This window comes from Danio rerio, chromosome 18, assembly GCF_049306965.1.
Source record: "Danio rerio strain Tuebingen ecotype United States chromosome 18, GRCz12tu, whole genome shotgun sequence".
NCBI lineage: Eukaryota > Metazoa > Chordata > Actinopteri > Cypriniformes > Danionidae > Danio > Danio rerio.
The window spans coordinates 15,600,607-15,627,500 of NC_133193.1; the positions used below are offsets into that span (position 1 = coordinate 15,600,607).

The 26,894-nt window shown below is 33.5% G+C and overlaps 2 protein-coding genes across 3 annotated transcripts in view; one reads left to right on the forward strand and one right to left on the reverse strand.

Annotated features, from left to right (window-relative positions):
* Nucleotides 1-24,379, reverse strand: part of mlycd (malonyl-CoA decarboxylase) — a 41,249-nt gene extending 16,870 nt beyond the window's left edge. Inside the window, 1 exon segment of the mRNA NM_001089503.1 lies at nt 23,786-24,379. Coding sequence (NP_001082972.1) covers nt 23,786-24,331 — 546 coding nt within the window. The 5' untranslated portion in view covers nt 24,332-24,379.
* A 1,811-nt stretch (nt 24,380-26,190) lies between these two features.
* zgc:173742 overlaps nt 26,191-26,894 on the forward strand; it is a 57,337-nt gene continuing 56,633 nt past the window's right edge. Inside the window, exons 1-2 of one of the 2 annotated variants that reach the window (XM_002665326.7) lie at nt 26,191-26,385; nt 26,549-26,630. In XM_002665326.7, the coding sequence (XP_002665372.2) occupies nt 26,581-26,630 (50 nt within the window). In that variant the 5' untranslated portion in view covers nt 26,191-26,385; nt 26,549-26,580. The remainder of the gene's footprint in view (nt 26,386-26,548; nt 26,631-26,894) is intronic. The other variant, XM_005169957.5, reaches the window with a different exon arrangement.

Here is a 26,894-nt window from a genome sequence, read left to right on the forward strand (position 1 = left end):
TTTTTTACATTGAGGCAAAGCAGACTTTTTATTTTATTTTTGTATTTAAACTTTTCTTTGTAGCAGTCTTGGATACAGTAAGTCAACAATCAGAAAGTACATATACATATATATATATAGTTGAAGTCAAAATTATTAGCCCCCCTGAATTATTAGCCCCCCTGTTTGCCCAAATTTGTTTAACAGAGAGATTTTTGAACACAATTATAAAATAATAGTTTTAATAACTGATTTGGTTTATCTTTGCCATCATGACAGTATACTGTCATATATACATATTATTTTACTAGATATTTTCAAGACACTTCTATATAGCTTAAAGTGACATTAAATGGCTTAACTAGGTTATTAGATTAACTAGGCAGGATAGGGTAATTAGGCAAGTTATTGGATAATGATGGTTTGTTCCGTAGACTATCGAAAAAATATATAGTTTAAAGGGGCTAATAATATTGACCTTAAAAAGTTTTGTAAAAATTAAAAGCTGCTTTTATTCTAGCTGAAATAAAACAAAAAAAGACTTTCTGCAGAAGAAAAAATATTATCAGACTTACTGTGAAAATTTCACAGCTTTTTTCTTTCAGAGAAGAAAAAAAAATCAAAGAGGGGCTGATAATTCTGACTTCAACTGTATATATTTTAGGGCTGCACAATACTAAAAAAATCTGACATTGCGATGTTTTGTTTTACTGAGCTATATAGTGCGGTATGAATACATACAGTTTCATCCAGATGGCTTGAATAGCTCTATTTTGAAACAAATCATTCATTTACATTGCTTGAGGGTGATTTTGTATTGTGTAATGATTTTGTGAATCACGTAAAAAAAAATATAAAAAAATTGTAAGCAAAAATAAATACTACAGAGCAACAAAAAAGAAAATAAATAATGCTTTATGGTTTTCCAGATTCAAATATTCAGGTGTAAAAAACAAATAATGAAATGTAAAAAGTAAAAAATAATAACAATAACACTTTATAGTCTTTATTTTATTATGTCAGTAAAATTATTCTTTTAAGTTGTGCCAGAATGCTTTAAACTGTATTGACACGCCTTTAAAAAATAAATATTAATAATAATAATAATAATAATAATAATAATACTAATAATAATAATAAAGTGAATTCTGATGGATCTCTGATGTGACGGAAAACTGTAATGAAGCTGACAATTCATCTTCAAAATCACTGGAATAAATTATTAAACTAAATTAGAAACTACTTTTGAACAGTTATTTTATAGTGCAATAACATTTCACAATTTTACTATGTGTACTGTGTTTTTGATTAAATAAATGCAGCCTTGGTGAGCTGGATGAGCTTATTCTAAAACATTTAAAAATCCTACTGATCACAAACTTTTAACCGGTAGTATATAAATATATATCTGAAAATAAACTACTCATGCACATTCTCAGTATATACATACTGTACTGTAAAAACAAACCAAACGCTCATATCCATACCAACACACACTCACACTCACACACAAACGCACACACGCGCAGACGCACACACACACACACACATGTATAATTACATTATTTTATTCTCTTTGGCCTGCAGTGCTCAGAAGCAGAAAACCGCAAAATAAATAAATAAATCTATTATTTACTTTGCATGACAAACCTGAAAAAAGTGCTAATGTATTCAACAATATGAATAATATTAATAATAATAAACTGAAACCTTGCCAACTAACAAAGCCTATTAACAAAGAAGGGATGACATTTTGCTTAAATGCCACTGAGATTAATATTTATTTTACCAAGTGTAAAACAGCCTTATGAAAGGAAATCAGGGTAAACTATTAAAAGTTCAATAAAAATAAACATCCTGCCAAAAAGTATACATAAACACAGCCAAAATGACAGCAGTAAAACAACACAGAACAGACAAAAATATCCAATAAGATGCAGTCAATCAAATATTCCCATCCGTCATGATCAGTCTCATCTATAGGTTGCACACGTTAAATAATGACCTTACTGCAAGCAAGTTCAGCTGTGCCTCCCAGCAACAGATCGGGAATTAGCATTTCTCGACTGCACCATAGCATTGACTATTAGATAAATATGCCACTAAGTAATGCATTTGTATGGAGAAAATAAGCAGAGGTGTCAAGGAAAAGCTGTCCCAATAGATCAACAGCAGCAAAAACAATCTAACTAAGTTGCCAGAAAACAGGACACTTGCTTCAAGGAAAGCAGGCCGATGGGGACGTTTGCTTTTCTGTCGATCTCAGCCGTACTCCACAGCCCATGGCAAACCCAGCAGTCACTGTTCCACTTAACTTTAAACTCATCAAATCCTCTCTGGGCTGGGAAATTACTTCTAAGCATTTATTCGATGTTCTACCTTCAAATTCTTCAGCCCAAAAGAGTTTTGTATTTGCTTACACGGCTGAATTTACTCTAGGGCCAAGTGCACATAAAAGTGCAATCCAACTTTGATTTGTTGCCATCGCACTGCAGGCCACAGCTATCGAAAAAGCTTTATTATATATTTGATAGTGTGTATTAGAGGAAGAAAGCTATCAAAGTCTGGCTAAGAGTCCAGACAAATCACAAAAGGTCCCCTGAAGTGCATTGAAATGTGCATTTTTATTCAAAGTTTGACGTAATCTCTACTAAAACATGAAGAAAGGGTGGGACAGAGTTAGGGCTGCACGATTAATCGTATTATTATCACGATAATGATATTTGTGGCCCACGATCAATAATTAAATATCGTCAGGATTTTACAGTATAAGGACCAAGCCGTTATTATAAGGGGTGGAGTTTTCAGATTGTATGCCATCCAGACAGAAGACACTGTATCTATTTGTTTTAATGTTAAAAAACAAAGTAGTTTTGGCTCCATTCACGCCAATACTTGGGTTCGTTTTCATCAATCAGATGCAACTTTTATTATTTACAAGAAAAGAAAATGTAATTAAAAGTTTAAGATCAATTTAACTCACTTTATAAAAAGACTAGCCTATTTTATGCAGTTAATAATGAAATTGGTTCTATTTTTTTTTTTCGGTTAGAACATGCACTTTATTCTGTTTTACAATTTTAATATGTATATATGCTTTTTTTTTTTTAAATAACATTAGTTTAACAAATATTTTAGCACATTGAAAGTAATTAAATTGCCTGTCTTTTGATTAAAAACTTTATGCAAAGGATCAGAAATTGAGCAAAACCAAAAAAAAAAATATAGCTGCAAGCAGCAATTAACGGGGGTCAAGCAGTTTAGCAGGGTAAGGTCATATAGCAGTTAGGACGCCTGTAAGTAGTTTATTCGACAACGAAATATAGGATTAGAGTGTTAAAGTTTATAGATTGAGCTAACAAATGTTTGATTAAACACTCCAGAGAAGCAACTTCGATTTTTACATATTGACAAATTTTTAATGAACATTTCGAGTGACCGCTTTTATGTCAAAGTGACCAGTATAAGCAGCCCTATGATAACATGTGTAGATCGAGTCATGGCACCTTAGACAAAGACACAGCATGTCAAATTTTAAGTTAATCAGATAAATGGTTACACAGATACAGTGATTTTACAATGTATAGCGCCATCATGTGGCCAATGTCTACAAGTTTTATGCTATGACCTTAGACTGACCTCTTGCATATGTGTAACAAGTTTGGTGAAAATATTTTAATTCATTCATGGGTTATGGCTATTTTAGCTCTTCTTAATAAAAATGACAAAAGAGCAGTGAATAAGCTATTAGTGATCTCCTACTGCCATCTAGTGGCCACAGTGTAATTTATTTATGTGATTACAGCCATTTAGGTGTGCATAAACATATCCCTTCTATAATTGAGCATGTTCTAACTGTAAAAAATGAAAAATTTGTATTTTATTAAAATAATTAAAAATCTACAGAGTAAAAAGTGTGACAAGCTTTGACTAAATTTGATCTTAAATGGATTAACTGTGTTCATGCCATGTCAGTTTGGGATTCAGAATGCATTACATAACATTACATTACATTCTTTGCTATAGAGCAGTAAAATAAACAATAAGTGGTCTGTTACTGCCATGTAGAAGCCACAGTTGTGATTTTCTTTACATATGTTTTAAAACAATGTGTTTAATCATAGAACCAGTTTTACCTATTACAATTATTATGAATAGGTTAACTGTGACCAAATTAGATGTTTAATGCATAACAGTGTTTATATCAGGTCAAAATATGATTCAGAATGATCCTAAATGCAATTTCCCTGACTTTAAACTCAAAAAATGTAAAACAACAAAGGTATGCAAATGTTTTGAACAATAAATAAGTGGTCTTGTTGTGACATCTAGTGGTTAGAAATGGTAGGTGACAGTTAAAAGTCTGTGTTATAGTGGCTAAAATGATAGAATATTGAAAATGTGTTTTTGAGACCTTTAAACATCCGAGATGGACAAAAAAATAACTTATAAATAATTTCAGTGATAAGTATTTAAATGAAGCACATTAACTTCATTTTTAAGCCATTTTAGCATGTTTTTAGAATCATTTCCACTATTATAGCGCCACCTATTGCCCAATCTCCACAAAATTTTGCATGTTTATTCACATTAATATAGCACATCTGCGCACCAATTTCTGTGATGTTTTGAGTTTTCCTTATTGGTTTACAGGCATGTAGGTTCGTGTAGACACAACCCTTTTGTTAATGAGCCTCTTACAGCTATCAGAAGTGAAATGTTCAACATTTTTTTGATAATTATTGATCTACTCAGTCCAGAGGATCATACAACACTGGTTTCGTTGCGATTGAGTGAAAAACCAGGGACTAGTTCGCAAAAGTAGGTTTTGTTTATATTGATGGTTTTTTAATGAACAGTTTGAGTAACAGCAGTGGTTTTAGTCTCAAACTGTTCAGTATGAGCAGACCTATCATATGACATGTAGAATAAGTGTATTTGTGAAATAGTATGTAAATGAAGCACATTTACTTTATTTTAAAGCGATTTAGCATTATTTAAAGACTATTTTTGCTATTATAGCGCCACCTATGGTTTGATCTTCACAAAATTTTGCAAGTTTCTTCTCATTGATATGGCACATGTGCTCACCAATTTCTGTGATGTTTTGGGCTTTCCTTATTGGTTTACAGGCATGTAGGTTCGTGTGGACACGCCCCTTTTGTAAATGAGCCTGTTACAGCTAGCCAAAGTGAAAAGTTCAACTTTTTTTTGATAATTATTGATCTACACAGTCCAGAGATTCCAACAACACTGGTTTCGTCGCGATTGAGTGAAAAACCAGGGACTAGTTCGCAAAAGTAGGTTTTTCCTATATTGATAAATATCTAACGAACGGTGTAAGTGACAGCAGTGGTTTGAGTGTCAAACTGTTCGGTATGAGCAGGCCTATCATATGATATGTATTTTGTGTGGTTGCGCAAAAGGTTGTGTGATACACAACCCATTACACACTAAAAATACGTAAAATCGCCCCCTAGTGGCCGATTTCTTTCAAAACTCTTACAGACCTCTAGGACCATGAGTCGAACATGCCCAGCGAGTTTCGTTTTGATCACTCATCGTTAACCTTGTTAAATGGCTGCTCAATTTTAATTGGCCAATGGCGGCCATGTTTTTTGAGATATGCCAATGTCCTTATAGTATGTTATGACAACTTGGTCAAAGACACTGCATGCCAAATTTCAAGCTGATTGGACTAATGGCTGTAAGGTTAGAGTAATTTTTATGTTTTTTTAGGTTTATAGCGCCACCATGTGGCCAAAGTCTGCGGGTTTTGCAGTGTCACCTCAAATTGAACTTATGCATGTGTGTAGCAAGTTTGGTGATGATATCTCATTTCGTTCAAAAGTTATAGCTCCAATTAGCATTTAGCTTCAATTAGCATTGAACATTTTTGTGTACTGTTTCGCGCGAGAAAAAAAATTTCAACTTTTTTTTGATAATTATTGATATTCAGTGTCCAGAGAACATTTGAGAGCTGGTTTGGTTTAGATTGAGTGAAAAACCTAGGACTAGTTCGTAAAAGTAGGTTTCGGACAAATGGCGATGTAGCGGGAAAACGGTGCGTCGTAGAGCAAAAAAATTTGCTATACACTTTTGTTGGGGCTAACCCAAGGATTCAAAAAATGTAAAGTTTTTGAGTCTACGACAAACGGTGAACGTATAGCGGTCAAAAACGTCCAAAATATTGGTTTTTGGCACCATAGCGCCACCTATGGTCCGATTTGGCTGATCTTTGGTGAGGATGTAGTGTACCGGAGTACTACAATCTGGCCAAGTTTCAGCTCTCTCGGACTTACGGTTTGGTCTGGGCAATAGTGACTTCGGCAGAATAATAATAATAATAATAAAAAATATAGCTGCAAGCAGCAATTAACGGGGGTCAAGCAGTTTAGCAAGGTAAGGTCATATAGCAGTTAGGACGCCTGTAAGTAGTTTATTCGACAACGAAATATACGATTAGAGTGTTAAAGTTTATAGATTGAGCTAACAAATGTTTGATTAAACACTCCAGAGAAGCAACTTCGATTTTTACATATTGACGAAATTTTAATGAACATTTCGAGTGACCGCTTTTATGTCAAAGTGACCAGTATAAGCAGCCCTGTGATATAATGTGTAGATCGAGTCATGGCACCTTAGACAAAGACACGACATGTAAAATTTCTTGTTAATCAGATAAATGGTTACTCAGATACAGTGATTTTACAATGTATAGCGCCAGCATGTGGCCATTGTCTACGAGTTTTATGCTATGACCTTAAACTGACCTTTTGCATATGTGTAACAAGTTTGGTGAAGATATTTTAATTCCTTCATGAGTTATGGCTATTTTAGCTCTTCTTAATAAAAATGACAAAAGAGCAGTGAATAAGCTATTAGTGATCTCCTACTGCCATCTAGTGGCCACAGTGTAATTTATTTATGTGATTACAGCCATTTAGGTGTGCATAAACATATCCCTTCTATAATTGAGCATGTTCTAACTGTATAAAATGAAAAAATAATTAAAAATCTACAGAGTAAAAAGTGTGAAAAGCTTTAACTAAATTTGATCTTAAATGAATTAACTGTGTTCATGCCATGTCAGTTTGGGATTCAGAATGCATTACATTACATTACATTCTTTGCTATAGAGCAGTAAAATAAACAATAAGTGGTCTGTTACTGCCATATAGAAGCCACACTTGTGATTTTCTTTACACATGTTTTAAAACAATGTGTTTAATCATAGAACCAGTTTTACCTATTAGAATTATTATGAAGAGGTTAACTGGGACCAAATTAGATGTTTAATGCATAACAGTGTTTACATCAGGTCAAAATATGATTCAGAATAATCCTAAATGCAATTTCCCTGACTTTAAACTCAAAAAATGTAAAACAAGAAAGGTATGCAAATGTTTTGAACAATAAATAAGTGGTCTTGCTGTGACATCTAGTGGTTAGAAATGGTAGATGACAGTTGAAAGTCTGTTATAGTGGCTAAAATGATAGAATATTGAAAATGTGTTTTTGAGACCTTTAAACATCCAAGATGGACAGATAAAATAACTTATAAATCATTTCAGTGATAAGGGTGTAAATGAAGCACATTTACTGGATTTGTAAGACATTTTAGCATGTTTTTAGAACCATTTCCACTATTATAGCGCCACCTATTGCCCAATCTTTATTAGATTTTGCATGTTTATTCACATTGATATGCCACATCTGCTCATCAATTTCTGTGATGTTTTGGGTTTTTCTTATTGGTTTACAGGCATGTAGGTTCGTGTAGACACGCCCCTTTTGTTAATGAGCCTGGTACAGCTATCTAAAATGGAAAGTTCAACTCTTTTTTGATAATTATTGATCTACTCAGTCCAGAGGTTCATACAACACTGGTTTCGTTGCGATTGAGTTAAAAACCAGGGACTAGTTTGCAAAAGTAGGTTTTGTTTATATTGATGGTTTTTTAATGAGCAGTTTGAGTAACAGCAGTGGTTTTAGTCTCAAACTGTTCAGTATGAGCAGACCTATCATATGATATGTGAATCAAATGTTTTTTGTGAAATAGTATGTAAATGAAGCAAATTTACTTTATTTTTAAGCGATTTAGCATATTTTTGCTATTATAGCGCCACCTATGGTTTGATCTTCACAAAATTTTGCAAGTTTCATCTCGTTGATATGCCACATGTGCTCACCAATTTCTGTGATATTTTGGGTTTTCCTTATTGGTTTACAGGCATGTAGGTTTGTGTGGACACGCCCCTTTTGTAAATTAGCCTGTTACAGCTAGCCAAAGTGAAAAGTTAAACTTTTTTTTGATAATTATTGATCTACACAGTCCAGAGATTCTAACAACACTGGTTTCGTCGCGATTGAGTGAAAAACCAGGGACTAGTTCGCAAAAGTAGGTTTTTCCTATATTGATAAATATCTAACGAACGGTGTAAGTGACAGCAGTGGTTTGAGTGTCAAACTGTTCGGTATGAGCAGGCCTATCATATGATATGTATTTTGTGTGGTTGCGCAAAAGGTTGTGTGATACACAACTCATTACACACTAAAAATATGTAAAATCGCCCCCTAGTGGCCGATTTCTTTCAAAATTCTTACAGACCTCTAGGACCATGAGTCGACCATGCCCAGCGAGTTTCGTTTCGATCACTCATCGTTAACCTTGTTAAATGGCTGCTCAATTTTAATTGGCCAATGGCGGCCATGTTTTTTGAGATATGCCAATGTCCTTATAGTATGTTATGACAACTTGGTCAAAGACACGGCATGCCAAATTTCAAGCTGATTGGACAAATGGCTGTAAGGTTAGAGTAATTTTTATGTTTTTTTAGCTTTATAGCGCCACCATGTGGCCAAAGTCTGCGGGTTTTGCAGTGTCACCTCAAATTGAGCTTATGCATGTGTGTACCAAGTTTGGTGATGATATCTCATTTCGTTCAAAAGTTATAGCTCCAATTAGCATTTAGCTTCAATTAGCATCGAACATTGTTGTGTACTGTTTCGTGTGAGAATAAAAATGTAAACTTTTTTTTGATAATTATTGATATTTAGTGTCCAGAGAACATTTGAGAGCTGGTTTGGTTTAGATTGAGTGAAAAACCTAGGACTAGTTCGCAAAAGTAGGTTTCGGACAAATGGCGATGTAGCGGGAAAACGGTGCGTCGTAGAGCAAAAATTTGTGGTATACACTTTTGTTCAGGTTAACCCAAGGATTGAAAAAATGTAAAGTTTTTGAGTCTACGACAAACGGTGAACGAATAGCGGCCAAAAATGTCCAAAAAGTGTTTTTTTGGCGCCATAGCGCCACCTATGGTCTGATTTGGCTGATCTTTGGCCAGAACGTAGTGTACCGGGGTACTACGATCTGGCCAAGTTTCAGCTCTCTCGGCCTTACGGTTTGGTCTGGGCAATAGTGACTTCGGCAGAATAATAATAATAATAATAATAATAATAATAATAATAATAATAATAATAATAATAAAAATCTTAACAAAAACAATAGGGGTTCAGCGCTTCGCGCTTGACCCCCTAACTTTAACAAATACAATAGGGTTTCAGCGCTTCGCGCTTGACCCCCTAAAAACAGTCATCCAACACATGCATCGCTCTCATGAGATGTTTTCGAGGATAAATTCGCGTCTTAGTGTTGCTTTGAATAGAATAATATTATTAAAATGCACATTAAATGCTATACATAACAAATAAAAAATTCACAAAGGTGTATGTTATGGAAAAACACCAATTTACAAACGATGTTTTCGGTTTTAAAAGAACATTCTACTTTAATATATTTTTTCGACTCCAATACAAAACCTAAGATTATGAATGACGGAGTGTAAAGCCATCTCTCCTGCATGCTTCAGCAGCGCGTCCTCTAACTTATGAATGAGGAGGTGGAGAGAATGCACTGTTTAGTTTCAGCTCAGGATATTAAAATAACACTGAACTGCTCAGCACGCTCAAAAAGTTAAACTAAAATGCACAACTCTTGTTGGTTACACCCAGGATGGCCAAAAAACCTAAGACGCCATTCTTTTAATTCGATGTTTGTGAAGTAGGTGAACCAACCGCAGACACTTTGCCATGCTGGTTGCGACACCCTGCTTTATTAGTTTATTACAATAATTACAATTAGCTTTGTCATCGTTCTTCACTACCTGTAGCCACAATTTTGAACACATCTTGCAGTCCATCTCTAATCAAATGTTTAGATTGTTATTGAAGGTGCTCTCCAGCAGCGAAGTTCCTGACAGAGTAGCGAGTGAAAAATATGTACAAGACAAGAGGAATCGAAATGTAAATTATATAACAAGTATTCAATTCTTAATTTAATTTCTAATATACATATATACATTCATACAAAGGTATAAGCCCTAGACAGAGTAGCTCCTCCCCTTTAAAAAAAAACAGCCAATAGCGTTTCGGTTTTATCGCAGCGCTGGCAGTGACAGTGGTTGAGATTAAGCAAATCAAATGAAAAGCCAATAAGAAGCATCTTAAAGAGGGTGGGACTTATATACTAGAGAGTATTTGATTGGTCAGAAGTTTTGATGATAAACTGGAGTATGAGGTGATGTCAAAAAAAATCACTGATCCATTTAGGTGGAAGTGACAAACTGGAAGCTTTGGATGTTTATATCTTATAAATGTCAATTTTGCCACTGTTTTGTCATCGGGTTAGAGTCAGATTGCATTGACCCATTTCTGCATGCAGAATCGCCTGAAGAGTGTGACGTAGTGAAGTGACCTCGCAAGTAAATGATTTGAGTCGAGAAAGAACAGAAAGAGGCCGGCTGTAATTTCACTATATTTCTCAAATATTTGGAAACGACATGTATAATTAGATTATCAGATTATTGGAGCAAATTTCTCTGTAGTGAGTGACAATTACTGTGATAATAGAACAAAATGCTTTTTGTTTGACCTTTGTCCATGTCAGAAGTTCTGGTTTCCCTTTAAAGAATGAGAAAACTGCCCCCTGCTGAAAGTAATCAGTCAGCTTTTGTTTGTTTGGCGTGTTCACACACAGCTTTTCGGTTAAGACAGGACCAGAGATGAGCCAACGCAAGACAACAACACACTTGGGTTTCATCTGTGATAGTTGTTTGGCGTTGTGTCCTGGCCTTAAGACTAATATACTGCTACTGACATCTAGAAAAAGTTTGATTTTAATTTTACGGGACCTTTAATCCTGCAGAAGTTTTGCCGTCTTGGAACTTAACAGGACAGAAAGCGTTTGCTCTGTTGAAAAATCTGCACTGTATAAAAGGAGCAGGAATGTCAAGGACGTGTCAATGACTGCACCTCAGCAGAACCTGAAATTGGGCATTTGACATTCACAGATTTTAGTGATGTGAATGAGAAGTGGAGAAGGGTGCAAATGAAAGAAATCTGACATTAAAGCAATTCTCACCTGGTCACATGTAAATTGGAAGCCAGTTTTAGATAATGAGAAACAATGCTAAAATACTATTAAGATCATAGATGTAGCTTTGTAAAAATGCATAGTTCATCTAAAAATGTAACTTCTGCCACATTTAAGGTCTGATTTCTTTAAAAATCAGCAATCTTCACTGCCTGATGGATATAGGATATAAAGTGGGTCTCTGCATTAAATTCCGTTTCCCCCCTGCCATGTCTTAAAAATATGACAGTTTATTTTACCTCAGTATTTTTAATAGAGTTTCTGTGCTAGCCTGCTGATCCTGACAGTGCTAGAGTTTATACGCTCTTTCATCTCGTTTCACGCTTGAACAACTAAATGAATGCTTAAGTCTATTTAACTGAATGTGTTCTAATTATATTACAACATCAATGTTGTAAAAGAAACCTTATGGCATTGAAAATAGTCACATTAAGCTTTCGCCGGAAGTTTATCATTGGCTGAAAAACACTAGCTGTGCATATAGCCCATTGTTTTAATGAAGTGAACAAACTTGTGAATCATAGCTAGCATATCTTAAAGTTCTTAAATCCTATTTTAAATTATACAATATTATACTGTTTTTTATACAGTGATGATACAGCATTGTAATTATTGGTTTTACAAAGACTTTGTTTCAAAAATATTTTTTATAATTTTTTACTATTTTTTTTAACTAATATTTAATATTTTGTTATTATAGCCTTCATTTAAAAAGTTGAAAAATTAGTCTTTATAAATACAGATTTTTTTCCAGTTAATATCATCTCAAGTAACAAAAAAATAGTTTATAAACAGCATAATATATGTTTTAATTAATATAAAATATGGTACTACAGAGAAACAAAAAAAGAAAATGACCTTGTCATTTATTCTCCCTCATGTGGTTTTAAACATTTATGAACTTCTTTCTTCTACTGAATAAAAAGAAGAGATTTTGAATAATGCTGGTTGCTGGCAATCATTGACGTTTATATACAGTAGTAGAAAAAAATGCTATGAAAGTCATTGGATGTCAGCAATCAGCATTTTTCGAAATATCTTCTATTGTGTCAAAGACTTTAGAATACACAAGACGTGTCACTCGTATAGTTTTAACGTCAATATGGCGAATGAAGTCCCGCCTTTTAGTACAAGAGCCAATCAGCGATCACTATAGATTGACGATTCTCCAGATTTGCAGATTCTGCAGATTTCTGCAGATTTTGTGTGACCCAATTGTTTAGAAATGAAACTAAAGAAACATTTGTTGTTTAATGTTATCATTGTTTTCTAATATGAAATTTAATCGTAAGCTTGGCAAGCAATTTTGGAGAATTCGATGTATCCCTGTTCAAACAGAAGGCCAGAGGATACCGCCTGAGAGGTGTTTCAAAGATGGCCACCAAGTAAAATGACTTAAAGAGACTTTGTGTTATCCAGAATTAAGAAACTCAAATAAGTTTTGAACAATTGATCGGTGAGTAAATGATGACAGAATTGTCATTTTAAGTGAACTATCCCTTTAAAAATGAAATTTAAATTCACCAATTTGCACAGTGTAGTCAGTATTACAATGTGCAAGCATTAAATGGCATTTCAAAGATTTAAAGTCTGCAGTTTTCAATAGATTCCAGTCAAAAATGCTCACTATGCTACTTTAAAAAGCTTAGAATAAAAGAGAGCAGATCATTCCTGCTATATAATAAAGACCTCTAATGTAAATCTCTAAACTAATGGACTGAGGAAATGTAAATGGCTCACTGACAAGGCAGCCAGTGTAACTGATCACTAATACAGCAGAGGACGTGTCAGAGCAGTCAACCTAAACTGCTTTGAGCAAACTGTTACAAGCAGTTTGCTGACTGTCCAATATAATGCAGACGTGAAGAAGTTCTGCGGGACACCTGTTTGAGTTCAGACCGACTGCTTCTGTTTATCGATTACGCATCAAGAGATGTAACTGGTTGGAGATCTGAACTGACGTTTCTCTGGGATCCTGCTAATTCTGCTCGGGAGAGTTCGGGATGTGTGATTAAATTTTACTGCAAAGCTCAGCATCTTCGCCGTTCTCTGTCTTGACCGATTATTGTCATTTTATTGCAATTTGCTCTTCAGCGCTCTGGCTGGATGAGAGTGAGCTAAATCAGTTTAAGTGATATACTTCACCGTTTCTAGGAGCACATTTTAAAGCCTTTGTCTTTGAGTTAGAGATGTGATGCTAGTGTATAAGTGTACACACAGCAGAAACACTGCAGAAAACAGTTATAAATTAGCAGTTTTCTGTATTTTGTGATTCATGTTTTTATTTTTCCACATTTATTTATGCTTTTGAATTGCATTATGTTCTTCCAACAATTTGTACCCTTGAAAAGTTTGGGAAAAGAGACTTTTATTAACACTTTTAATAGTTTAAGGTTATATATTGTCTGGGTTGAGGATGGTGCGATGGGTAGCACAATCGCCTCACAGTCACTGGTTTGAGCCTCTCTAGGTCAGTTGGCATTTTTGCATGGAGTTTGCATGTTCTCCTTGTGTTTGCGTGAGTTTACTCTGGGTGCTCCAGTTTCCCCTACAAGTCCAAAGACATGCGCTATAGGTGAATTGGGTAAGCTAAGTTGTCGTAGTGTATGTGTGTGAATGGGAGTGTATGGGTGTTTCCCAGTGATAGGTTGCAGCTGGAAGGGCATCTGCTGCGTAAAACATAGATTTACCCCAGATTAATAAAGGGACTATGCTGAAAAGAATATGAATGACTAAATTGTCTGGGTTGGTGTTGTTTATTACAGTACAACAAACTTAATCTACAGACTTATTTGTTTATGTATTACTTGTTATACATTATATTATTTAAAACTACTAAAATGTCAATAAAAGTCACTTTGTTTAACTGAATTTTCAACATCAAAGTCGACAGAGCGTTATTTTTCTTTTAATATATAAATTAGAAATATAAATGTAGAAATATATGCACAAATTGTCGAAGACACAAAAGACAAATTTTTCTTGTCTTGTTTTTTGTCTCGCATTCCATCATAAATTAAGTTGATTAATTTTGATGATTTGGTTTTTAGAATTTTACTCACTTTCCTTCAGCTTAAGGCTGATTTATATTTTGGCGTCAAGCTTACGCCTATTTGCCCCGGTGCAGCTTTCACACGGTCACATAGCCCTTACCACGGTTGACACTAATGCTGACGAGCACCTCTCAAAAAATTAAACTACACATCGCAACAACGGATAGTGCAAGCTCTGTTAATGGTTGGCTTGGTAGCTGTGACCCATTGTGAACCCATTGGATTGAGTATTTACAAGTGTCGAGTCCCATGAAGTAGCTCTAAATGAAAACTGATGTTTGTTTATACCTTCTGATTAAAATTGTTGCACGTCCACCGGTTTCCACCACTAAATGAGCTTGTACATTAGGTAGCGTTCAGACAAAACAACACCCATGAAGAAACACGACACAGAGGAACATAAAAACGTATTGCCAGCAAGCTTTTCGGAAGTGTTTTTGCAGAGCAACACGACTATGCGCAAGGCAGGCGATGTGGATCATGTTGATCACACAGCCCAGGAGTATAAATCAGCCTATAGTCTCTGATCCATCATGTGTCGCTACAGTGGAATGAACTGCCCATTATAGAGTGGGACAGTCCATTTTTAAAAAACAAAACAAAACAAAACAAAAAACTAATTTTGTTTATGGCCCAATGGAGTAGGACAGTCTAATTTTACAAAACAAAACAAAACAAAACAACTAATTTTGTTTATGGCCCAATAGAGTAGGACAGTCCATTTTTACAAACAAAACAAAACAAAACAAAACAAAACAAAACAAAAAACTAATTTTGTTTATGGCCCAATGGAGTAGGACAGTCTAATTTTACAAAACAAAACAAAACAAAACAAAACAAAACAACTAATTTTGTTTATGGCCCAATGGAGTAGGACAGTCCATTTTTACAAACAAAACAAAACAAGACAAAACAAAACAAAACAAAACAAAACAAAACAAAACAAAACAAAACAAAACAAAACAAAACAAAACAAAACAAAACAAAACAACTGATTTTGGTTATGGCCCCATCAGGAACACATTAATAAAAAGTGCACTGCTCATCTGTATAGCGTGTATACGTGTGCAACTGTAACTAATCTTAGCACTAGGTCAGCTGCTGGATAGAAGGTAGCTTTTGGGTAACAGTAAACCTCCTTACTCTGCACGATTCTGCAATTTCACCTAGCTGTCACTAAGTCAGACATTTTAATGACACAGATTCTTTTCTGATAGGCCTCGGCGTGCTGGAGGTGTGCCAGATGGTCTCTCTCAAGCGTTCCTTAGGGATATGCTGTAATGCAATATTATTATGGAGAAAAGCACTGGAAGCCGCTGCTGAGAGCTGTGCTAACACTCACTAACAGGTAAAAAGGCTTTTATATGAAGTGCAAAATACACAATGATCATGTGACCAAATTACTGCTTGGCTGAGTGTCAGCATGACATCAATGGGGTGCTTAAAAAGTATTCAGTTTCGCTGACTGCATTTTTGCAAAGTCAATTTACAACTCAACTGAAACTGTATTAGGAATTCATTTTAAGTCCTATATTTACTGCAAAATTTGTAAAAATGTTTAAAAAAGTTATTAATAAACGATTTTATTAATATTAATTTATTATTATTATTATTAATATTTTATTAATATTAATTTTGTTTTATTAATAACGAAAATAAAAACAAAAATGTTAATAATAAACATGTATAGTTATTATTTTTTAAGATAACCACTGAATACCAGTAAACATGCACAGAATACTATTTGCTGATCTTTGGAAAAATAAATATATAAAAAATATATCTTAATAAAAAAAATAAAATAAAACTAAATAATAAAAACAAAAACGTTGTTAAACATTTATTTATTTGTTCATTTATTTATTTGTTTTTAAGATAACCACTGACCACCAGTAAACATGCACAGAATATTAGCTAATCTTTGGAAAAATAAATAAATAAAAATATTAAATTATACATAAAAATATTAAAATTAATAATAAAATAAAATAATCCAACTTTGAGCTTATAGATCAAACCATTTTCATAGATTTTTGAAATTACAAACAAAATAATAATCAAAATAAAATTATAAGTTTACACTGTAAAAATTATATTTCAAAGTCATCACTACAGATGTTTTTATGTTACTTTAACTTATTTTAATAAATTAAACTACATGTTTTAAGTTGCGCAAAGCTTTATTCAATATTTTTAGTCAGATTAATTATCATTAGCTTAGATGACCAATTTAGGACTGGGCAATAAATGATATTATATCGAATTGCGAAAAAAAATTTATGTCAATAATAATGATAAGCTCTGGACATTTTTTAACTCTATATTGATCTAGCCAATAACACAGCAGAAATGTGCAACGATGAGAATCTAAAAGTGTGTTAATATTAGACATGTACCAAATTTTTGGCCATCAAAAAATTATTGACCGAAAATATGTTATGCCATTTAATGTTATGCCATTTAATGGATGATAGGTTTGATTAAAAAAATAATAATAATGTTTACAGTGTTAAAAACACAACTGTGAAAACTGAAGTTGCAATTCTCATTAAAATAAGTCTGAATTTATGTTAAGATGGAATCTCTTTAAAAATGCAAGAAAAAACGTTGTATATTATTTCTCTTTTCCTCAAAATTTGGAGTAATAAAGCAGAATTGAGAAAACAAATATGCAGTTTATAATCTAATTCCAAGAAGAAAAAAACATGAACAAGACAGATTTGAAACAAGAATTGGAAAATATAAATTTACGACTCAACATATGATAAAACTACAAATTGCAAGAATGTAATATTATTTTTTACACGTTACATCAATAAAAATATTATCAGTAAGCAGTACACTAATATTCCATTCTAAACGCATGAAATTACAATTCACCTCATACTCATTTTTCATGTTTTCGTCGCTCAATCCACCTGTTCAGTTTCACAATAAGTAGTAACTTTGTGATGTCTCATTACTAAAACAGCAGATCGGATCATCATCCCTGCTGCCATTAAGACCAAAGAACTGCCTGTGGAAACTCAGAGATAACGTTTGAAAAAAACATAAAAAGATTGGCAAAACTTCAAACTCTTCAAGAATCACTGTGAAGTCCTTTGTAACTAAATGGAGGAAGAAACATTGCAATAGATGGGCTGTCTTCAAAATAAGCATCAGGACAAGGTGCTGTGCAAGTGACCCAGAGGCCGCTGAACACACTGAGAGTGTTGCACAACTCTGACTGAAATGGCAGAAACTGCTCAGACTTCAATGATCTCTTTGCACTTCACAGATACAGAGCAACTGAAGCTCACTTTTCAAAAAGGCAGTCAGTGTCACAGCTGAAGTTTGCAAGACAGCACAAAACAAAACCCAAAACATTCTAGATGAATAATTCCTTTTTTAGGTTTGGTAGTACTTGGCCTAAAAACACATAATTTAAAGGAATCTTGACATGCAGGATAATTCATAGGTCTATTTGCAATAACATGCCACATTTAATTTGTTAACAAACAAGGCAGTCTTAAGTCATGTCTAATTTGAGTATTTAAAAAAAAAGTTATTAGGCAAGCAGTTTGAACGTAAATAAATAATCCTATTTTCTTTTTAGCTTTCAAGATAAATACCGAATTTGAGAAGGAAACTGTATTTTATTTTCCATAAAAATGCAATCTTAAAAATGCTAAACTAAATGTAATTTTAAAAATGTTTAAGATTCATTATTTAAATGAGATTAGTTTAAAGCAAATTAGATAAACCAAAAAATTAAAATAACTAATGAATTAAAACAAGCTATTTTTATTGTTACAGTTAATTTGAATCATTAAAAAATTAATTGGCAAAGCTAAAAAAAAAAAGGGGAAAGCAAAGACAGATGGAGAAAAAATTTAGATTTAATAGGGCCATATTAAAGTTTCTATTTTCAGTGTTCTGTTAAATTAAAAACTAATAACATCATATATATATATATATATATATATATATATATATATATATATATATATATATATATATATATATATATATATATATATATATATATATATATATATATATATATGATAGCACTGACTGTACAAACTATGGTTACAACTCTTAAAATATAAAAAAACTTAAAATATGGCGTCTGCAATTATTATTATTATTATTATTATTATTATTATTATTTAGGGTTTTTTATAGGGCTGGGTAATTTTGTCTAAAATCCAAATTGTGATTAGTTGAACATTTTAACTCGATTACAGTTCATTTTTTTACTTTTTTGCCCTCAGAGTTCACTGGCAAGTTTTATATGCCGTATAAAGGCATATAGTAGTGCAAAGTAAGGCTCAAGAACGAGTCATCCTACTTGACCAGAGATCAGATGTGGCTGCAAAGTGGCTGCAGAAGTAGACACAGCCACAGCCTTTAACAGAGCAGGGTCATGTGACACGTACGAAAAGTCATTAAAAACATTGTCCTGGAAAAAATAGATTGATTATAGGTTCTGAATGTAGATTTCAATTACTTTTCGATTAATCACCCAGCCCTAGGTTTTCACCTATATTATGATAGAGGACAGTGGAGACTTTAAACAATAATGCATTGGGAGCAGAGAGAAGGGGAGGATCGGCAAAAGACCTCATGTCAGGAATCAAACTCAGGTCGCCGTGAGCACTTCTGTGCTATATTTGTCAGCGCATAGTACCACTAGGCTAGAGATCCCCAACTTAGGGCCCGTGGGCCAAACTTGGCCCAGGGTAACCTTTGATTTGTCCTGCCATCTCATCTAAAATAAGAGAGAGAATGATGGAAGGTTAGGGCCACAGAGCTTGTCATTTCTAATTTTAACGTAGCCTTTTGTTTGTTTGTTTAATTGTTGAGATACAAAATATAAAATATAATTACATTTTCCAATTAAATGTTGTGCATGAATAAAGATTGAAGACAAATATTCCTCTTGCTATCAGCTGTTACCACTGTTGATATCCCACCATGTCCAATTATTGGTTTATTTGGGGTTCTTCCACCCGAACACACTCTACCCTCTCATTTTGTAGACTTTGTAGCCTTCTTAACCCTTCTGGCTATAGACCATTAATTCTTCTGGACAGGAAGAGCCCTCACCCTCCTTTTCACACTTGTTGGATAAGAAATGTTCTTTGTTTTATGAAATTAGAAAAAAATTAGGTACTCTCTTCACCGAACTAGCAATATTTTTATTAAATTGTGGGAACCCCTTCGCAAATATGTCCAAACCCTTCAGCTTGACCCTGCTCCTTCTGATTGAATCCCCACCCCCTAATGCCCAGCTTTTACTGGAAACTATTTCTGGTCAACACATTGTAGACTTGTTTTTTTTTTCTGTATATAAGATTGCACTAGTGTTGTTGTTTTTTATTTATTTATCTATTTATTTTTAATATTATTTTTTATTTATTATTATTTATTTATTTATTATTATTATTTGCTCAAAATACTCTTCAGTGTATTTGCTTTATGTTATATGTTTATGTCTTTGTAAATTTTTGTAATGTTTCACAATGTATAAATAAAACATAAAAAAACTGTAAAGATCTTTAATGAGCAAATCAAGTGTTTTCAATGTGTTCAGCATTATAAATGGGATCGTTATATATATATATATATATTTTTTTTATTTTTATTTTTACATTTTATAATAATTATTAATACAATCAAAGTAATTTTCAAAGGAAATTACAATGGCGACCTTAATGTAACAGCCTGGCTTATTTAACTTCGGCCCACCACCCTCATTCAAGTTTGGTTTTTGGCCCTTAATAAGAAAAAGTTTGGGCACCCCTGCACTAGAATAACAGACCTCCAATACTTTGACAAGGATCTGTATATTTTGTGAAGCATAGCAGTATCATTTTTAAGAGCAAGCATTACAGATTAAGCCAAATGTTTACAAATCAATGGGAAAAACACAGTGCCAACCAGCCAGAGTTTTGTTTAGTGGGATGAAAATGAATGTTTCTTTTAGCAATAAATGACCCAAAAGACAGAAGGATGCCTTGGGTAGATATATGTATCTAAAAAGGTTTGTATTCTGCAAAGAGCAAACCAGAGGCAAGACTTGAATTGTAATGAATGGCTTATTCTGAGTAAAACCAGGCCTGGATAGATCTTTTTCCTATTTTCTATACCGGTATTAAGGGATAAAATCTCTGGAAAAACACAAAAATACAAATATTAAAAAAAGTTCATTTATTTTCTTTCAGCTCAGTCCCTTATTTATTAACTATTTCAGCATATGATTAACGCAGCAAATATCCTTTCGGCCACAACCCAGGGAAACATCCATACACACTCACATTCACTTTGGCCAATTTAGTTCACTTTTACTGCATGTGTTTGGACTGTGGGAGAAACCGGAGCACCCAGAGAAAACCCACACGAACATGGGGAGAACATGCAAACTCCACACAGAAATGAAACTGGCCCAGCCAGGACTCGAACTAGCCACCTTCTTGCTGTGAGAAGACAGCAAAAAAAAGTTAAATTATTTAAAAGTATAACCAAATTAGTCAAAAAAAATAATATTACTAACAACCAAATACATAAGGACATACAGTATGTTGAATTTTGAGAAACAAAAATTATCGGCACAAAGCTAAAATTTAAAAGAAAATGTTCTTGAATTCTAAATAAAAAATTTCTCTGCTTTAAAGGATAAGACGAGCTATAACAGGAACAAAATGTAGAGCACTTTATCATATGTTTACAGCAGACATGTGTCCGTATGACGTTGTGGCTTAAATTAAAGTGGCATGCCATGAATTCAAAAGTATTTCTGGCACCAAAACATTAGAAACTATGTAAGAGTTGAAGCCTGTGACGTTCACCAATGTGGGACAAAGGTCGCCTGGCTGCAAACACTACCAGCCATGTGAAATCAGAGACCACCAGGATCTAAAGTAGGGGAAAGGGCACATCACAAGATTGCATGCCATGTCACTGACAGAGACAGTCTTATGAAAGCAGAATTCACTGGCACATCAGGAAAGCCAAAAGGTCATTCCATGACGTGGGTGCATTCACAAAAATACATAGTAGATAGGGGGGGGGGGGTAGTCTATTGTTTGCATCAACTGTATGTTTACCAACAAAAAAAACAAAAAACAAAGTGTGAGTGCGTTTGGTATCTGCATATTAATGAAATTATGAGACACTCAAATTTCTGAAACTAAATTGTTTTAGAGGACACAAACTCAATATTTTATCTTGAAATGGTGCTTAAAATGAAAACATTTCAGATATTTATTAGAATGGCATGATGACCTCTCAATGTGGACTGATTAATTTATTTGCATTTTGCATTTCAAATCTACATCAAACATTTTTGGGGAAAACGCAAGTACAGTATTATGACACATTTACAACTACAAAATTACCGTACATGACAACTACTTATCATATAAAATGATATATTGAGTATTTACATTCATATTTGTGGCTTGTCACTAATTAGTGAGAATGTAATGCCAATAAGTTTTTTTGGAATATCCACAAAGTTTAAAAAGTACAGTAGTATACACAACATGGAACTAAATTTTGATTGGAACCTGGTAAAGGAATGCCTTTCACTAGAATAAGTCTTTTAGTAATAGTAAAAACAGCATGTAAAAAAACTGATTAAACAACACATCAAAACTTATTACAGTTGATGAGTTCCATAATGAATTTGTGAGTATTTATTTATCCTCATATGTCTGAAAGTATTTATTTTTATCCTAGGTAACCATCAAAATGATTAGGCAATATTCGACATTTATATATCATGTGAGAATGGAACAATACATACGCGAGTTGTCACTAATTTATTCATTATTTCATGAATGACCACAGAAATTGTTGTATCGGATATCTGTATATTATAATATAATTAGAAATGTTTAATATCATATGTGGTTAGCCACAAATATTTGGAAGGCAAGCTCAATTTTCTGTTCTACTGTAGATATTAGGTCTGCGCAACAAAAAAACCCCACATTTTAAATCTACTGTATATATACCATAATACAACATATTTTTGACAAATTACATAATGACGTTGTATAAAAGATTGTACTAAATTTAGATTTGAAAAAAAAAGTAATTAACTCAAAAAAATATTATATTTAGTCTACTAAATCAGAAAAATTCTGAGTATTTACAAGGGCTGCACAATATTGGAAAAATCGAACATTGCGATATTTTGTTATTCTGCAACATTTATTGCGCTATTAATACCAGTTCACCAGATGATTTAAATATCTCCATACAGAAATAATTGATCATTTTAGATTGATTGGGATGATTCTGTAGGGGAGTAAAAATCTAATAAACAAATTATAAGCATATATACAACAGAGAAAAGGTTACAATTGAAACAAATTGTTTTATCATTGTCCAGGTCTAACAGTATTTAGGAACAGTAACTTATAGATGAAGATACAAATAATGCAATAAAATTAATAGTTTTATCAAAGTTACTAACGGTACAATTTCATAAGGCTGAATGCTTTTAAAATCCTCATACAGTCACAGGCTTTAAAAAAAACATGTAAATCCTGTGATGTGACTATTGTGAATGATCACATTGTGATATCGATGCTGAAACGATAGATTGTGCAGCCCTAGTATTTACTTCCATATATGGGCTGACACTAATTTATGAGGATGCACACTTATCAAATGGTTACATTTGACATCTAAAGTGTGTATCTTAAAACTGTAAACATTTTTTCATATTTTCACTTATTTATTCCCAGTATGCCTTCTCAATATTTTTCTTGCAAAACCCAAAAGCTTTTACATCTGAAATGTATTTATAGCAACAGAGGTTTGAGTATTTGCAAAAAAAAGGGATTTACCTTTATACCTGAGCTGTCATTTATTTTTGAGAATGGAATGATAATTTATTTTGGAACGACTTCAAAAATTTTACATATGCTACTTATATATCATATAACTATATAAGTAGGATTATTTACCCTTAATTTTGTAAACATACTTGTCATCTACATATCATACAGCACTGTAATCATGAGTATTCACCATCATATGTGGGCTGTCAGTCACAAATTATTGAGGATGCAAATTTAACATTTGTACGACCTTAAAAGTTATAATAGCCATTGAAATACATAACAACAAAGTTATTTACACCAATACCTAAGCTGTTGTTAATTTTTAAGGATGTAATGATGTTTTATTTTGGAACAACTTAAAAAAATATTACATATGCTATTTATATATCATATAACTATAAAATTAGGATTATTTACCCTTAATTTTGGGAACATGTCTTATCTAGATATTATACAGCATTGAAATGATGAGTATTTACCCTCATATGTGGGCTGTCACTAATTTTTGAGGATGCGAACTCGATGAGATCTGCCCTGAGGTCCACCAGAAACTTCACCCCGCCCTGCACCCTGCTGATGTGGGTGAGCAGCTGTCGGTACCGGGGTGTCAAACTGTACCGTAGCCTGTCCTCCACCTGCAGGATGGTGGCCACATCCCGCACCTGAGCCTCCAGCAACTTTGCGGCCAGATCCGAAGCCCACCTGTGATCAACCCCGAAATCATGAGACAACTTCTCGAGGAACTCCAGCCTCTGCTCTTTCTCTAAACTCTTGTAAAAATGCATGAACTCCAAACTGTTGGATTCGGGTGGAGGTGGAGATTTGTCTCTCATCTCGTAGCTGGGCAATGGGGCCACAGTCTTCCTCAGGATCTCCTCCATGAGTTCGTGCCCTGCGATGGAGGAGCGTGGATGCATGCTTTGAAAATCCCAGAGTCGGAGTCCGTGGATTGTTTTTAGTACAGCTCTGTGTCGATACGACTTTAGCAAAGATCGCGCGACTGTACTTAAGTGGAAAGGTGTCATTGCGCGCCTGTCAAACACGCACCAAAATAAACCGTCTTGTATTATGTTGCAACACGCATTTACTTCCGGGGTCTCTTAAAGGGGCCACGCGCCGTTTTATGCAAATGACTAAATGACTGTACAGGATACTAAATGGAAAGTTGTAATCTTTTTACAGTATATGGTTGTAATTCTACAAACTCTTCAATTTAAACAAAGCATAAAAATTAATTAATGAATGTTTTGGTTGTTTGCTAGCATAAGTAGGTGGAAAATGTAATTTAGTAATAAAAATAGACTGGCATAAAACTGAGTAAATAAATATACTTGGCATAATCAAATTTTGACAGTATTAACCAGAAATGTATTATTTTTAAAATGTGGTTATTTAGCATTTAGTGTTTTAGTGAAAGCAAATTAGCAAAATTACATTATTTCAACCAAAAATAAACGTTTCTCTTTACATCTAATTAACGTTTATCAAAGACATTGATTCAACGTTGTTTTGCTCATCGGGGTAATGTTAAAATGATGTCAGGCACTTTATTCAAATCTAATATGAAATCAACCCTATAAGCTTTATGCACGGCCCTAGTGATTTTCAATTCACAAGGTTGTTTTACAGCATCGATGTTGTAAGGTAATTACAATACATTCAGTTAAATAAACTTAAGCATTTGTTTAGTTGTTCAAGCGTAAAACGAGATGAAAGACCGTTGTAACCGTTTGCACCATCAGTAGCAACAGGCTGGCGCAGAAATTCTATTGAAAATACTGGGGTAAAATAAACTGTCATATTTTAAATACATGACAGGGGGAAATGGAATTTAATGCAGTGCTTCTTGTCAGATCTGAGACCCACTTTATATCGTATATCTAACAGGAAGTGATATCGCTGATTTTTAAAGAAATCAGATCGTAAAAGTAACAGTTTTGTAATGTAAAGACAGTACACCGAAGCCCTTGGGCTGCCATGGCTGTAAATTAAATAATTAATTATCTCATAAGTAAACAAATATAAGTTGTGTATTTGATTGTTTCCTTTATCCATTTATATTAAAAATAACATTAAAATAATAATAATAATACAAACTTTTTTGCACTGTAAATAATTGTGCAACGTGTTTAGAACTTGTGATGTATAGAGTTTTTTTTTTTTTTTTACAAAGACAAAAAACAAATGTTTTCTTCATAAGAATAAACTTTGGAGGACGAAACCTGCAAAAACATAAAATAAATAAATATGCGAATATATAAATAAATGAGTAAATAAATCCGTAAATTCCTGCATAAATAAAATAATAAATAAATATGCAAATACATAAATGTATATAAAAATTACACAAATTTCTGCATAAATAAATATGTAAATATTTAATAGTGCAGCCAGGTATATAATTAAATAAATTACACAAATGTTGGGGGTATAAGAAAATGCTAAACTGAAAGCTGACCCCCCCCCCCCCAAATGTCAGGATTTTTCTGAAATTTATACTTTTCTATCAAAGACTAGAAGATTAATTACACTTTTTGTTTTCATTATCTTAAGGGGCTTTATATATGATTGAATCTCATTATAAAAAGCACAAAACATTGGCTTCACCTTCAAATATGTTGTATGTATGTATAATTTTTTTTATAAAAGCATAAGGATGTTGTTGATTAGGAAGAAAAAAAACAAATGTTTTTCTCATGAGAGTAATCGCTGTGTTTTAGCCAATCAGAAAACGGTGAGGTGACAAATAAATTACTGTATAACCAATGGAATGCGATTAGGGCGGGAATATCTTTTTTATCCGCCCAATGGCAGACGCGGAGTTAATTGCGGAACCTGTTTGGAAACGTCATGTATATTAGTTCCTTTTGGTGTCGCTAGTGGTAACTTACGCATGCTGCTTGTAGCAAAGTAGCACGCGATTTTAACACTTATTTTATATAAATATTTAATGAACAAGGTTATTTCAGCCACATTTTAAATGTAGCGTAAACTTGGTTATAAAGCACCCACGACACCAAAAAGTCAACTGTATGATCAAAAGCCACGTGGATCAATTACAACTGTACGTTATTTGCAGGTATCACGTTCATGTTTATTAATTTGATTGACATCGCAAAGCAAATATTCTGTTTTTACCATGCTAAACCAGTTAGTTTATTATGTTTTATGACGTGTTTCAGAAGATATCAAGACATATGCTTTGTACAAACGCTACTTTGAGTCAAATGTAATACTTTCAGAATTGGCTGAAAACTCCAGCTCTGTGAACGCCATGGAAAACGAGTTGAAAGACGATCCATGCTCGAGTGAAGAGGCATTTTCGTGAGTACAGACAGCTGTTATTGAAATTACAACACGCTATTAAACCCTTTAAAACATCACAAACAAATGTTACACTGTATGTCCAATCACATCACATCCACTTGTTCTGAAAGAAAGAAAAAAAGCCTCTTGATATTGACTTAATGCCACCCTGTAATTGTGCTCTTGCTGGCACACATTCCATTCAAACTCACACATCACCTCTAATGCATCTGTGAGTTCCCTATATGAGAGTACAAGTAGGCTAAATATTTATTATTCAGC